Below are 15,122 nucleotides of genomic sequence, written 5' to 3'. Positions count from 1 at the left end.
AAGAAATTTTTAAAGCAAAGTCTAGACTTTTAATACCAGAAACTAGACTATATAGAAATGAAAGTGTGAAAAAAACAATCCAAGTTGTTTAATCACGATACAGTTATAAGACCAATCAAGTGCTGTTTGCTGAGGTGGCTGAAAAGCAGAGGCTGGCTTTCAGTGAAAATATATGCTAATAAAACTCTGAAATGACATTGTGTAGCTTTGTAATTTTGTCTCTGAGGCAAACAGAGGAAAGAGTGGCCTGTGGTTTTCATTAGGAATCTGATCATCATATGTGATTACGTATACCCTGTGATTTTCATAATGTCGAGCTTGCTAAATCATTGTGTTTTGAAATGATTCTTTGTATTTCCCTGAAACAATGAAGTGTATGACTTGTAGGAGTGATTTATTTTATTGATAAGACCTCTGAGAAACTTGTGATAAATCAGTCTTCCTCTAAGTGAACATGGAAGCAAATGAACACTGAGAATGAAGTCCACCCATTTCCTTTACTTTATACAAGAAGAATATAAGCAAGATTCTCACTCTCCAGTTGGCATGTTTTTTGTAGTAACCAGCTGACTGAACAGAAGGGGAAGACCTTGGGAACAAGTGGAAATGATCAAAGAAAATAAAACAGTCCCAGAGAGAGAGAAACAAATAGAACAAATACCCAGCATGACATAAATCACCTGATACACACTCCCAGGGTCTGATTTGCTTTCCTACATGTTTGTCCTCATGTCATGTGTTTTTTATTAAGACAAAAAAATGAATCCTGCCATCATGGGACAGTGAGGAGAGAATTAATCATTATCCAAATAAATATAATATCTTGGTGTTGATTGGACAGCTTTTAGAGTTGCTTATTAACATCAAAAAAGTATTACTTTTTCTATTGTTGTTGACCTGCATTATTTCAATATGGTAACCACTAGCCACAGTGGCTATTTAAATTTAAAATAAAGAAAAAAATTTTTAATGGAACTTCCCTGGTAGTCCAGTGGTTAAGACTCCATACTCCCAATGCAGGGAGCACCGGTTTGATCCCGGGTCAGGGAACTAAGGTCCTGCATGCTGCACGGTGCCGCCAAACAAACAAACAAATAAATAAATTCAGTTTCTCATTGGCACAAGCTACTTTTCAAGGGCCAGCAGCCATATATGGCTACTAATTACTGATTTGGACAGTGCAGAAAAGAATATTCCCATCATCACAGAAAGTTCTACTGGACAGTGCTGCTATAGATGAAAGAGGTGTCGTCATCATTAACATCCTGCTAGCTTATGTTTATTGAGCACTTACTACGTGCTAGCATGTTTATCCCTTTTTAAGACATAGTGAGCAAAAAGTAAAGATTCAAGTGTCATTTGGGTACTGAAGCCATTTTCAACCTTATTGGAAAAATTAAATGTATGTTTTGTGACTCTGGTTGCTTTATTTTGTTACTGCTGCAATACAGAATAAGGAATTTAGGGTCAATCTGTAAACTTAATCTAAAGTATCTTTTTTTTAGACTATGTAATCCAAAAGAATGTTTCTCAGGTTTTATTTGACTTAAAATCTTTAAAGAGAAATATGACATTATCTTATTCTTCAGCTAACCACCCCCCCAAAAAAAGTCTCAATGAAAATGTTATCTTTTCAAAATCAGTGTTTCCAGATATTTTTTTAATTTTGAGCAAGATTTTATTTAACTTTGTCGGTATGTAGTTTGATTATGCTGTCCCATACAAGTTCTACCCTTTGTTGGAAAAAAAGAAACACATTTCATTATGCATATGAAGCACTTCATAAGAAGTCAGTTAATTCCTGTACCTTGTATTTAAATTCAATAGGTGAGATTATTTTTTTAAAGGAGAGGAAGAAGAACTATGTAAAGACTCCTTGTGCAGGATGGTGCTCATATCCACTTATCCAATCAGTAGCTAATGGAAGCATAGTTTGCTGGGTGCATGTGTGTGCACGTGTGCACAGTCTGAGAGACGTGCCTGCCTGTGAAGCAATTTGGGAAGCATAGTTTGCTGGGTGCGTGTGTGCGCGTGTGCACAGTCTGAGAGACGTGCCTGCCTGTGCAGCAATTTGGGAAGCATAGTTTGCTGGGTACATGTGTGCGTGTGTGCACAGTCTGAGAGACGTGCCTGCCTGTGCAGCAATTTGGGAAGCATAGTTTGCTGGGTGCATGTGTGCACGTGTGCATAGTCTGAGAGACGTGCCACTTTGCTCCATATGGCTTTCATCCACTAGGCACACACACTATACCGCCATTGCCCTAATGATATTGCTTTTGTTTTCCATTTAACTTTTCAACAGGCCGGAAGTAAATTTGAAGAAATATTCTGGCTGCCTCAAAGATATTGAAATTTCAAGAACTCCATATAATATACTTAGCAGCCCTGATTATGTTGGTGTAACCAAAGGCTGTTCACTGGAGGTTGGTCTCTTCTTAATGACTTCCTAAATACATTCATGTCAGATTTCACTTACTTAGGTTGGGTCTATTACAGGGACCAGTCCTTGTTAATATATTTTAAATTCCTACTGACCCTAGTCTTAGCTATACATAAATGATAAAGCAAGATTGAAGTACTTCTATAAGTTTTCATGATCAACTGAACTTAGGAAAACAGTATTATAGAGACCCCAAACTGTGAACAAGTTTCCCACATGTACAACACTTCATAGCATGTATTTTTAATACTAATCTCTTTTCTGGTTCCTTCTTCCTTTCCCACACTACTTATCTCTTTTCCTCATTTTTATCATCTATATTAGATTTACTTTATCTTCATGTATTTTATATAGCTTTATTAGCAGCCTTAAATTATTTTTTCTGAAATGTGTTAGGAGTTTACACAAATAGCAAGTAACAGTTTAAACCATGATCATTAGTGCATAGAATCTTGTTCACAGCTTAGAAGTCAAACCTCCTTTTCTTTGAAAATGGCACATAGTGGGAACCATCTACAAAGACTTGGTTTGACGGGACTGCAAAGTCCCCTGTTATCAGGTATCTTCAGTATCTTTTCTTTATTGCCAAAGCAGCCCAGAAGCTTCCTGATACCACTTGACTATTTTGCACTGACTCTTCAGTAGAGGCTGACCCGTAGGAGAGAGGAACACAGGTCACAGCCCTGCTCTCTTATTATATCTGTAAACAAGATCCAACAGTCATCAGCAAATATTAGTAAAAGTTTTATGGGAATTCTAAAAGTGATGAGTTTGTTTTAAAAAGAAAATGTTAAATATATCAAAAGTTTTCATTATCCTGATGTGACACAACTATTCATTTTAGCTGCTTCCTCCAATTAAGATTATGTTAAAGCATTGTGATAGGAGATGAAGGGATTTGGGGAAAAATAAAAAGTAAATCACCACTGAGCCATGAGGTTAAAGACTGAAACAGAACTTTCAGGGTCTTCACTGTACCTAGTTACAGTCTCCAAGTTGGGATTAGCCATAGACATCCATCCTGAGAAGCTTGGGAATGAGGAAAAAGGAAGTACATACAGAATCGAATCTCTAAGAATCCATACTAGCCTCTTTTTACTCAGAGTTTTAACCTTCCAAAGCCTAACTCTCATCCACATGCAAAAGATATATACATGAGGATGGAAAACTGTCCAGAAAATGAATAGCTTGTATGTGTGGAAATGATGATTCTGTAAAGGCACTTTTCAATAATTGGGAATTCTTTGCAAATAAAAGATGATGCAGAAAGTTCAATATTTGATAAATATTGAAAAGTCTGCACAGTAGTTTTATTTGAAGTATCCAAAATTCTATGATTTGAAAATTGGAATCAAAAACAGATTATACATTTTTACAACACATTTAACTGGGCCTTAAACACTGTGGAGGAAAATAACCTGCATTAAAGGATCCCTTGTTTTCACTCCAGCCAAATGCAGGACATTTTAAATGAATGTTTTAAGCACTCTAAATGCCCGACTCCATGGCCGTGCTTGAATAAGTCCTAGCACATTCATACAATGGAATGACCTCCTGCTATTAAAAGTGTTGATGAGATCTGTGTTTACTGACAGAGAGATACCCTCCACATGTGAAGTGAGAAAGAGAAGTTACAAATGAACGTGCCTGTCATGATTCAGTTTAAATATAGACAGGAGGAGAGAGGAAGAGGGCAAGGTGTAAAAGATAAAGTGAGTGAATGAAAACATGCATGCATGCATGCATGAATGAATTGATTAGAAAAAGCTATATGCTTCTACACAGCTTTGGAATGGGGGTGATTTTTACTTTCTCCCTTTTGCACTGTTACCGTTTAAAATGTTACTGTTTTAATTTTATTATCAGCAAGGACAATGATACTACTTTCATTTTGAGAAGAAAACTAGACTAAGAAATATTTGGTTTATTTATTTTTAAGATATAGATTGCATCTGATTTTTTTTAAGTTCCGCTAGAGTGTCTTTATATACTTGAGAGCAGCGAACATCTTTACCTTGGGCTCTTCACTGAGGAAGAATGCAGACAGAGACCATGGTCAGACTCAGCTATAAAACATCAGCAGTTAGTTGGTATATGGTATTCCAGGGATCAGTTAGAGAGTTTTCAAGGGAGACTTAGCATGACAGATTTAAACCAAAAGCAAATATTACCTGTCAGTGATAATCTTTTATATTTCAAATCAAAAGTTCTAGAAAAAAGCAGAGGCCCAAATTTTTATTTTAACTCAAACTGCTCAGAAAATTCAGTTACAGCTAGGAATAATATTTCTTTGGTTGCTCTTAAGCTCTCCATGTAACTGTGGGTTTTGTGTGTTCTAAAATGACACTGTATTTCATTAGTAACTTTGAGTGCATTGAGGAGGGTGAGTGAGATGGAGAAATTAATTTAAATGTTCATTTCTAATGCTTTCTTCCCTTTTTCCTTTTACCCAAAGAACGTTTACACAGTTAGCTTCCCGAAGCCTGGTTTTGTAGAGCTGTCACCTGTGCCTATTGATGTAGGAACAGAAATCAACCTGTCCTTCAGCACCAAGAATGAGTCTGGTATTATTCTCTTGGGAAGTGGAGGGACACCAGCGCCACCTAGGAGAAAACGAAGGCAAACTGGACAGGTACCCTCACACCTAGCTAATAATGCATTTTCCCTAATGCTTATATAAAATAATTATCTTATAGAGACTCAGGTGAAGCATTTACAGTTTATGAATTGTTTTTATATTTTTTGATTTGCATCATTTATTTCCACTATCATCTTCTTAGGACAATTATCTCCACTAGGATTTTCCTGTTGGTCAGTTCTAGGTGCAGACACACCTGTATTTACATCCATATTTCATATGGGTTTTGCATATATAAAGAGAGAAAGCTTAAAATACATTCACATTGTGTTAATCTTCTCTCTAAGTCCAATTTCCTACCAGATCTGTAGATAACCAGATGGAGTCCCTTACATTTAAATTTAAATTTAAATTTTTTTAGGATCAGCTTCCCATTTTCACTAGCTAATGTGATGCAGTCTGTTGGATCCTAACCTGCTGCACCCTCTCTGGACAGAGAGAAGGCAGAGAATAGACCTGGGCAGGAGAAGGTGAAGAGAACACAATCAACACAGGCATGGACACTAGTGACATTAAAATAAAGCCTACACAGTGTCTGCTTTGTAGGGTTGTGAGCTTTAGTTTTCATACCCCCTAGCCATTTGATTCTGTTAAAAGCCGTCTCTTAGTTGTCCCAAAACTCTTTACTGCATGGATATTCCTCCAATACTTTCAATCACATTTTTAAAGATATACATTTTTCCATTTAATCTCATTTTTCTCAGTGAAAGCATTCTTAGGAATTACCAGTATGCCATGGCCAAAGCACAGACTGATTTACAAATATAGCCTTAAATATGCATGCATTCTTGTAAATCAGGTTGTGTTGTTTGTAATTATATGTTTTCTAAAATCACTTTTAGCATTTAAAATTTAGTAATGGGTAGTCATATAATAATACTATTTTCTTCTCCCACACAAAAAAATAAACACTAAACAAAATATGGTTGACCCTTGGACAACACAAATTGGAAGTGCACAGGTCTAGATATACACGGGTTTTATTCAATAGTAAATATAAAAGTACCACACGATCCGAGGTTGGTTGAAACTGAGGATGCAGAACATCTGATACGAGGAACTGCATATAACGAGGGCTGACTATAATTTATACTCAGATTTTTGACTGCGGAGGGTCAGCACCCCGTGTTGTTCAAAGGTCAGCTGTATTGGTAAATAAAATCCAAAGATGCATTACCATGAGTAATTTGCAATATCTCAGGAATACAAAGGTGGCTTGATTTTAGAAAATCTAAAATCATATAATCATTTTGATAAGTGCAGAGAAAACTTTTGGTAAAACTTAACAACCATTCCTGATTAAAAACAACAAAAAATGACTTGATAAACTAAGAACAGGATGGGACTTCTTTTTTTTTTTTATAAATTTATTTATTTATTTTTGGCTGTGTTGAGTCTTCGTTTCTGTGCGAGGGCTTTCTCCAGTTGCGGCGAGCGGGGGCCACTCTTCATCGAGGTGCGCGGGCCTCTCACTGTCACGGCCTCTCCTGTTGCGGAGCACAGGCTCCAGACGCACAGGCTCAGTAGTTGCGGCACACGGGCTTAGTTGCTCCGCGGCATGTGGGATCTTCCCAGACCAGGGCTCGAACCCGTGTCCCCTGCATTGGCAGGCAGACTCCAAACCACTGCGCCACCAGGGAAGCCCCCAGGATGGGGCTTCTTGATAGGAAAACACTATAAACATTTTCTATGAAATCAAGCCCAAGAAAAGACGAATATTATCACTGTATCGGTCTTAGCCAATACGATAACAAAAGAACAAGTAAATATAGTACAAGAACAAGTATATAATTTAAGAATAAATATAACAAAACAAACGTAAGACCTATACGGAAAAAATTACAAAACTTATTGAAAAATTACATCAGACTACTTATTAAAGTCAACATGTTAATGGAAAAACTCAGTGTTAAAAATATATCAGTTCTCCACAAAGTGATATGTAGATTCACCTTCAATGAAAATGCCACCTTATCTTTCTGTAAATCAGGACAAGCTAATTCTAAAATTTATATCAAAGATCGAAAGCCCAAGGAACTCCTGAAATAGAAGAATAAGTTGGTGGACTGTCCTAGCAGATATCAGCACATTAGAAGCTAGAGTTTTGAATCATGGGAGTATGGTGTTAATTCATGGATAACTCTGTGTCAGTGGAACAGAATAGAGAGCCAAGTATACATGGAAACAACATTTGCCAATAGGTGGCATTGCACATCATTAGGGAAAAAGTGGCCCTTTCAGTGACTGATTCTGGGGCAATTGGTTATCCATACAGAAAAAAATGAACTAATTTCTACTTCATGCCAGACATAAAAATAAATTCCCAATGAATTAAAGCCTTACATATGAAAGGAAAAAAGTTTTAAAAGTTTAGAAGAAAATATAAAAGGATAACCTTTGATCTTAGGGAAGAAAAGGATTTCTTTGGGAAGAAAAAAAAACCAAAAAATATTTTTTGAAGAGTAGAGGGAGAAAAAGTGGTATTTTATCTCATTTTTTTACTATGCATAAGCACTGAATAAATATAAAATATAACTGTTCTCTTAAAGCCTTTATGTTTTAATCATAAAAATAAAATTATTTTCTCACTGCTACAAATGATAAGCTAGTAATAATAAGAGGGCCAGATCAAACATTCTGAAACAGGTTTCACTAAAGGATATGTGTTTCCTAGGTCACAGTCAAATAATTAAGCACCAGCCATTGTTTTCAGATTTCTCCTCATCAGAACTAAATAAATGGACTTGAGTCATCAGCTTTCAGGATAGTTCTTAAAATAAAACATGTTCCCATTAAAACAATTAAAATGAGAAAATATTAAGCACTATAGTACAAAGTAAATTAGAAATAACATGTTAATGTTTCAACGTTTTAATGATAATGAGTATCTAGTTTTAAAAATCTCATTGTCAATGCTATCTGAAAGAGGAAACAATGTTAAACAGTTCATGTCTGTTGTAGAATCAATACTGTTTAAATGACATACTTTATTTTTCAAAGCTACCAGTTTTGATACCCATAGGGTCATTTGTGATTATGTTCTGCTAAAGGGGTTTGAGAACTCAGTCAGCTAAAAAAATTTTAATTGAGTAGATGGCAGTTGCCCCTTTTGATGAATGGCAAGCACTAATCCAGATCCTCTGGCCATTTTGTGGTGGACACAACGCGGCATAGACGATTTTGTAAGTTATTGGAGACGTTATGATGTTTGAATGAAACCATCTCCACTACCTCAGGTGTCTCGCAGAGGACCAAGTGATCACCGTGTATCAGGTGCCACCCCCCTGCTCCACAAGAAAGGGAGCAAGCGTGGCATCAGCTTTGGGGACAAGGACTGCATTCAAGCTCCCTGGGGTTCATGAACTGATCTCAAAACCATACTGTTTCTATAGTAACAGTGGCAAAAAGAAAGCAGTCCTGTTTGTAGATGAAAAATTGTCTTCCTTCTTTCTAAATGTGGGAGACAAGTTACATGCTGATAGCAATCTATTCCACCAGCCTGGAGAACGAATTGAAATCTAAACACTCAAAATGCCGTGAGGTTGGGAGTCAGACCTCATTCCCAGAAGCTAGCTGTCTGTTTGTGAATACAAGGGAGAGGGATTTTATTGACACTCTTTATTTTCTGATGGGTTTTGTGAGTTAGAAGCCCAGTGCCAGCACAACTGTTCCTTTCAGCATTGCAAATCTGCTTTGCAGAGACTGCTATGTTACTATCTCCACTTTCCACATCATCTAACAAGCAAAAATGGTAAATGATTAAAAAACTATTTCCAGCTGCTTTAAATACTCTTTTTAAGAAAATACTGAGTCTTAACTTCTCAGGTAAGATCTCAGAGCGGATGAATACGCAGTTCTGTCAGGGAACTAAGCTGAGACTCCTCTTTAATCTTCAATGACCATTTGCTATTGCAGGCCTATTATGCGATATTCCTGAACAAGGGTCGTCTGGAAGTGCATCTCTCCACAGGGGCACGAACAATGAGGAAAATTGCCGTCAAACCAGAGCCGAGTCTGTTTCACGACGGGAGAGAACATTCTGTTCATGTAGAGAGAACTAGAGGGTAACAATAGTCCTAACGACTGACTGTACTGTCATAACTAACGCGAACTCCTTTGCTTGCCTTAGTCCTTTACTGGACCTTTGTGTGTATGGACATACGATGCATTGCAAAACTATCAAGTAGTTTAATTTCATCTTCTTTATATTTCATACTTCGGGAACCTCATTTCCCTTGACCCTTAGGAGTTTTGTTCTTAACGTTTTTATGCTAGGTGGTTCTCCTCTCCACCTTTGGAAAAACCAAATGCATCTTCTGAAGCATAGATAAGAAAACTCTCTCCCTCCTCACCTCTCAAATACTCTCTCCTCAAGTAGGGCATGCGCATGGTGAAACGCACAGAACAGCTCAGCTGGAGCCACCAGCCTTTGGCAGCTGCTGTTTCATTCAGGTTTCAAAGCAGTTATGGCAGCTGCTTAGAAATCTGTCACAGATACAGAGGGCGGCCGCGGCTGCAGGACCCACGGAGCATGGTTCTGCGCATGCCTCGTCCCCGGCCATCACCCCCCTACCCCCCGCCAAGGGGTTCTGGGTCCCTGCTGGACGGCTCCGTGAGGGAACAGAGTTGAGAGAGGGAAGGGAGAAGGGGGAGAAGGCTGCTGTCCTGCCATCCATGCATGGTGGCTGCCTTTCTGCAGATCCACCAGAGCACCTGCTTCCCAGCCCTGAGTCAGGGAATTGCTTATTAGTGTTATAAGCTGATTTCTCATTTCCTCAGCATGCTATAGTACTTCATACTTACTTTATTGGGGAAGTCATTTGGTTTTTTTTTTCATCAAAATGTTGTATGACAACTCAGAGAGGTAATGAACTTAGAAGAACAATTAGAGAAAAAGAAAACAGAAACCCAGAGACTTCAGACCTCCAGACCCGCAATCCATTTTATTAGACTGAAGACATAGAAGAGAACTGGAAATCAAATCTGATGAAAACTCAAAACACAGAGAATACTTTTAAACACAACAACAGTATGAATGTGTAGCAAAAGTTCAAGTAAGCAGATGTTATTCTGTACTTAAAGACCTCCATTTTCTAATCATCCTCTTGTGTGGATAACAGTTTAAATAAGTAATAAGAATGCCTTTTCTTCTAACTAAGTGATGAAGCTCTCCTTGGTTCATGTTTTTCTATTACATAGAGCATTAGGTTGTGGGATGAATTGATACTAAGCCTTCTTACAGAGTATCTTCTAACTGAGATGTTTAGAAACCATGATTAAGACAAATGAGGGATCAATATTTGGACAAACTAAGAACTTTTACTAATCTTATAGGCACATATTGCAGTCATGGTCTCTGAAGAGAAATGCAAACTGAATTTTCTCATTTGAATCTTAGGGAATGCTCTAGAATACTGATTTTACATGTCTTCTAGACTAGATTTCAGGTCCTATATTAGTCCTTCTCATTGTAGGAAAGACTTTCTAAAGTCTTTAAATTTTAAATAACTTCAAGAAGCAAATGCAGATCTGACAAATATAGTTGACAAAAAAATCATCCAAATATGTTATTTTGTAGAGAAAGAATTCTGACATTCTCAAGTGCATTATGATGTTATGCTAAGGTGTCCTTTTAACAGGTGTGTCTCTTCAAGAAGGGTATTTTATTATGCCAGCTTCACAGCTGTTGGCCATCAATCCAACCTTTATTTGATTAAGCTCAGTGTATAGTGCATCCCCTGAAAACTGGTCATTCAGTTAATTGGCCATATAAACAAACAGTTTTACTACTCACTGTTAATTAAAGGATAATGTATTGGACATATTAGTGGGTTGTCACTGCAGTCTGTGGCAAAGCAAGAACTCATTTGCACCGTAATGTCTCATTCAGCACTCTGAGGTCAAAAAACAATCATCACCTATCCTTTAGGCGAGCACTTCAATTAACTGATTAACTAGAGATCACTAATGACCCTAAGAACATCTCCCAGAAACATATTTTAATGCTTCATATCAATTCTATGGCATGCTGTGTGTCAAATACCAAACAAAGATTATGTCCTTTAGTCATTCTAAATGTGTGTGAGATCTGTATTAATATCCTTTCATCACAGATGAGGATATATTAACTAATTTGCCCCAAATCACATAGCTAGTAAATAACAGAGGCAGGATTTAAACCCAGATATACTTGACTTTAACACCCCCATCTGTGCTCACCTGCTATTTATTGTTACCCTTTTTGTGACCTCAGAGATTTGTATTACTTCATGTTGATCATGATACTCCTATTAACTTGGAAATATTTGCTTTCTTCCAACACTATTTAGACCATAAATGTCGATTGTTATTTCTTTTCTTAAAACTCTGGATAAGATGGCAATTTTAATACCATTAATACCACCTCATAAAATCAATAGATTTTTACCAAATAGAGAGGCAAACTTTTCAATATTACTCTTGCCCTTTTCTCTCCCTCTCTGGCTCTCTTTACCCGTCCTTCCACATTCTCTCTCCTTTCCTACCCCTTCCTCTGCAAAAATTTCACTCCCTTCACTTTGGTATCTAATTTCCCAGTACTCAAGTGACCTCTGCCTTTTATAACTGCTTGGCCCTCTGATCTTCCACCTGGAGTCCACCTCAGTGGCCAGTAGTTCTAACTGGATGAAAACAGCAAACCCTAAGAGCCTGGGGTAGACGTTTAGGCAAGTAGGTATTCTCCTACATGAAAGCATTCTTCACACAGGTACAGAATTAGGCTAAAGACCACAAAGTTGTAGCAAATATTTCAGGAGTAATTTGAGGTTTCCAGAAAGGGATCATGGTTTGGACACTGCAACCCAAATATTTCTTTCTTACCATCAACTTAAAAATTTTCAGATTTTGTTTCTCATGTAAATTGCAAATACCAGGGCACTTCTCTTAATATCTTTTACCAGGTATGCAGTTCATTTGGTGGTGGTTTGAAAAAAATCTTAGATCAATATTCCATACAAATAAATAGAATTTAAGTAATAAAATATTTAATTATAAAACTTCAAGAATCAACTATTGAAATTTTAAGGAAATTCAGCTGACCTATCACAATACTAACAGTAATGTAATGATTCTTATAATGCTTTTTGCACATAGTAGGTCCACAGTAAAGAGTTTTTGAATAGATACTTTTTAAAAAGGAAATGCACCAGAATCAGAGAGGACATGTAAGTAATATCCCTATTTACAAAGAACTAAATCAATGACCTAGATTTGATGCTCCTAGGATGTAAAATACAAACTGGATTCAGCTATAGTCTTCTAGCAATTCCCTTATTGAGTAATACAGACTCAGCGCAATGCCTTAGTTAAGGCTTTCCATGGTTCGAAATAGGTGTTCTTATCCTCATTTTATAAATGAATGAAATGAGACTGAGCAAGATTAAATAACTGGCCCAAGGTCACACAGCTAGTAAGCTTCCATACTAGTGCTTAATTCCAGTCTGTTCCTTCTGAAAGCTCAGGCTCATTCTACATCTCCACCCTATGATCCAGTAAGAAAGGACCATTGCTATGGTCCTTGGCCCAGAGTCTGGCAAAACATCAATGTATCATTTCCCCTATTTTGCCTTTGAAACTAAACCCAATCTGCTCCCTCTATACCTCCTGAATAATGACATTTTGAGCCACAACAATATCTATTCTTTGTCTTATTCTCTTACATTTGAATTGTCCCAAAGTGGGCCAGTTGTTCAGTGCCATTTCAGAGCATCTTTGCCCTAGTTCATTGTTTCTAATTCTACATGTGGTTTTTCTTCTTTCTAAAATCAAGTAAAATGGCATTTTAGAACTGAGTTTTCCACCTAAGTACTTAGGATTTTCTCCTCAGATGTGAAATAAGTTTTCAGTAATACATTCGTGATCCTCAGGCTATTGACTAACCCTTATGACTAAGAGCCCCATGCTGACTACTGGGACTAAAGTTTAAAATCTGCTTCTAGAACAAAAGAGAAAATGCCTTTGGTCATTTTCATCAGCAGAATTCTTTGTCTCCTGATTCTCTGCCCCAGAATCCACAGAGTGAATAAGTAGCATGAGGTGCTCAATTAGTAATGTGTGAGTTGTCTCTCATAAGCAAATTAGGGAAATTAATGAAACAGCCACTAAGGAAAATCATTGCTGAGAACAGTTAGCATGGTATTCTGGCCTGCCTCTTCTATTCAAAAACCAGCAGCTACATTCTTTATAAAACATCCTATAAGTGTTTGATGTTGATTCCTGCAATCTAAGCTCTCAGGAGTACAGTTTGTTCCCTAGCAAGAAGATAGGAGCTAGCACAAAGCAAGAAATAAAGAGCTAAACAAAATGTGACCCCATGCTGTGCTAAACCGACTGAGCCTCCTGCGATTAGACATTACTACCCCTTACAGAAGCCTCTGCTCCACAGGCTCACGTGTAAGGCCGCTGTTGTCAACCACCACCAGAGGCTAGTGTTGCACCTGCACCATTGCCTTGTTTCCGGACACTCTCAAGGAGAGTTTACAAGGGAGGCAGAGGGACGAGATCCCGAGAAACAGTACTGTTCGCTTAGTGTCGAATCCCTAATCATCAAACTTGGCTCTCTTAAAAGCTTCAGGAAGGAGGGGTGCGGGGTGGCAGGAAAGAGTTGGATTTCCGGTTGTGTTGGACGTTGTGTGTTTTATACTTGTTTATTTTCTATGTTTATCAGTATCTTTACTGTTCAAGTTGATGAAGACAGAAGGCATGCGCAAAATCTGACAGTAGAACAGGCGATAGAAATTAAAAAGCTTTTCGTCGGGGGTGCTCCACCTGAATTTCAACCTTCCCCACTCAGAAATATTCCTCCTTTTGAAGGCTGTATATGGAACCTTGTTATAAACTCTGTGTAAGTGAATCTCCTTGTTACTAATTTTTTTTTTTTTTTTGGTATGAACATCACTGTTGCATCTACACTATCTAAAACCATAGGGGGGAGGAAACAGTGAAGAACTTCAAGTTAGATTTTTTTTTTAATTGCACTGATGACCTTTAAAATGGGGAAGGGGAAATTTGATGTCATGGTAAGGAAGCAGGATAATGAAAAATAGGAGAAAGTATTGAATTTTAATTATATTCCCTTAGCCCTATGGACTTTGCACAGTCTGTATCCTTCAAAAATGCAGACATCGGTCGTTGTGCCCATCAGAAACCACCTGAGGATGAAGATGGAGCAGTTCCAGCTGAAACAGTTCTCCAGCCAGAGCCAGTTCCCACCCCAGCCGTACCTGCACCCACCCCATTTCTGGCACATGTAAGTGTTTATATCCCATTGCTTTCTTATTTTAACCCTGTGTTTTTAGTCATTTTCAGAACAAAGGTTATTCAGGATATCTAGTATACTCTACTGCTAGAATTAGAGGAAGGGTCACCTGTTTATGAAAACCTTTTCTCCTTACATCTTCCTTGGATTACTTTCTTTTATATATCTGTTCTCCTTTAATTTTCCTGTTTATAAAATGGCATGTGTTTTCAGTTGAAAAGTTAGCACAGAAATGTCTACAGAATCAAGAATAAAACCCACCTACCATAGCACCACACAGAGGCAACCATATGGATTTTCAGACCCTTTTATTTGCATTTTGCATAGTAGATCACATATCATGCATACAATTTGGTATTCTGTTTTTTAAAACCAATAATACATAATTAAAATCATTTCTAAGCATCATGCACATGTGTGTATCTAATATGATTACATGTGTATGTGTATATGTGTTTGTGTGACAGAGAGACACACACAAAATACTTCATAGCACGGGAGGTAGTATATCCTTGATTAGAGCGTGGGTTCCAGAGTCAGACTGCCTGGGTTCAAATCCCAGCACTCTAACCTACCATCTTTATGAATGTGGGAAAGCTACTTGGCTAATCTATTTCCCTCAGTTTCCTCATCTGTACAATGAGTATACTAACAACACATATACCAAAGAGTCATTATGAGGATTTTAAAAAATGTTTGTTAAACCCCTAGCATATACTAAGCATTTAATAAATGGCATAATTACTATA

At 37.5% G+C, this 15,122-nt stretch overlaps 1 protein-coding gene across 1 annotated transcript in view; it reads left to right on the top strand.

Moving 5' to 3' along the window:
• LAMA2 (laminin subunit alpha 2) overlaps positions 1 to 15,122 on the top strand; it is a 614,367-nt gene that overhangs the window by 568,788 nt on the left and 30,457 nt on the right. The window contains exons 54-58 of the mRNA XM_060114490.1: positions 2,303 to 2,423; positions 4,896 to 5,072; positions 8,994 to 9,142; positions 13,783 to 13,959; positions 14,196 to 14,364. Of these exons, the coding sequence (XP_059970473.1) occupies positions 2,303 to 2,423; positions 4,896 to 5,072; positions 8,994 to 9,142; positions 13,783 to 13,959; positions 14,196 to 14,364 (793 nt within the window). The remainder of the gene's footprint in view (positions 1 to 2,302; positions 2,424 to 4,895; positions 5,073 to 8,993; positions 9,143 to 13,782; positions 13,960 to 14,195; positions 14,365 to 15,122) is intronic.

Source organism: Mesoplodon densirostris, chromosome 12, assembly GCF_025265405.1.
Source record: "Mesoplodon densirostris isolate mMesDen1 chromosome 12, mMesDen1 primary haplotype, whole genome shotgun sequence".
Lineage (NCBI taxonomy): Eukaryota > Metazoa > Chordata > Mammalia > Artiodactyla > Ziphiidae > Mesoplodon > Mesoplodon densirostris.
The sequence above is the reverse complement of the archived record's forward strand: the minus strand, read 5'-3'. Positions and strand labels throughout refer to the sequence as shown.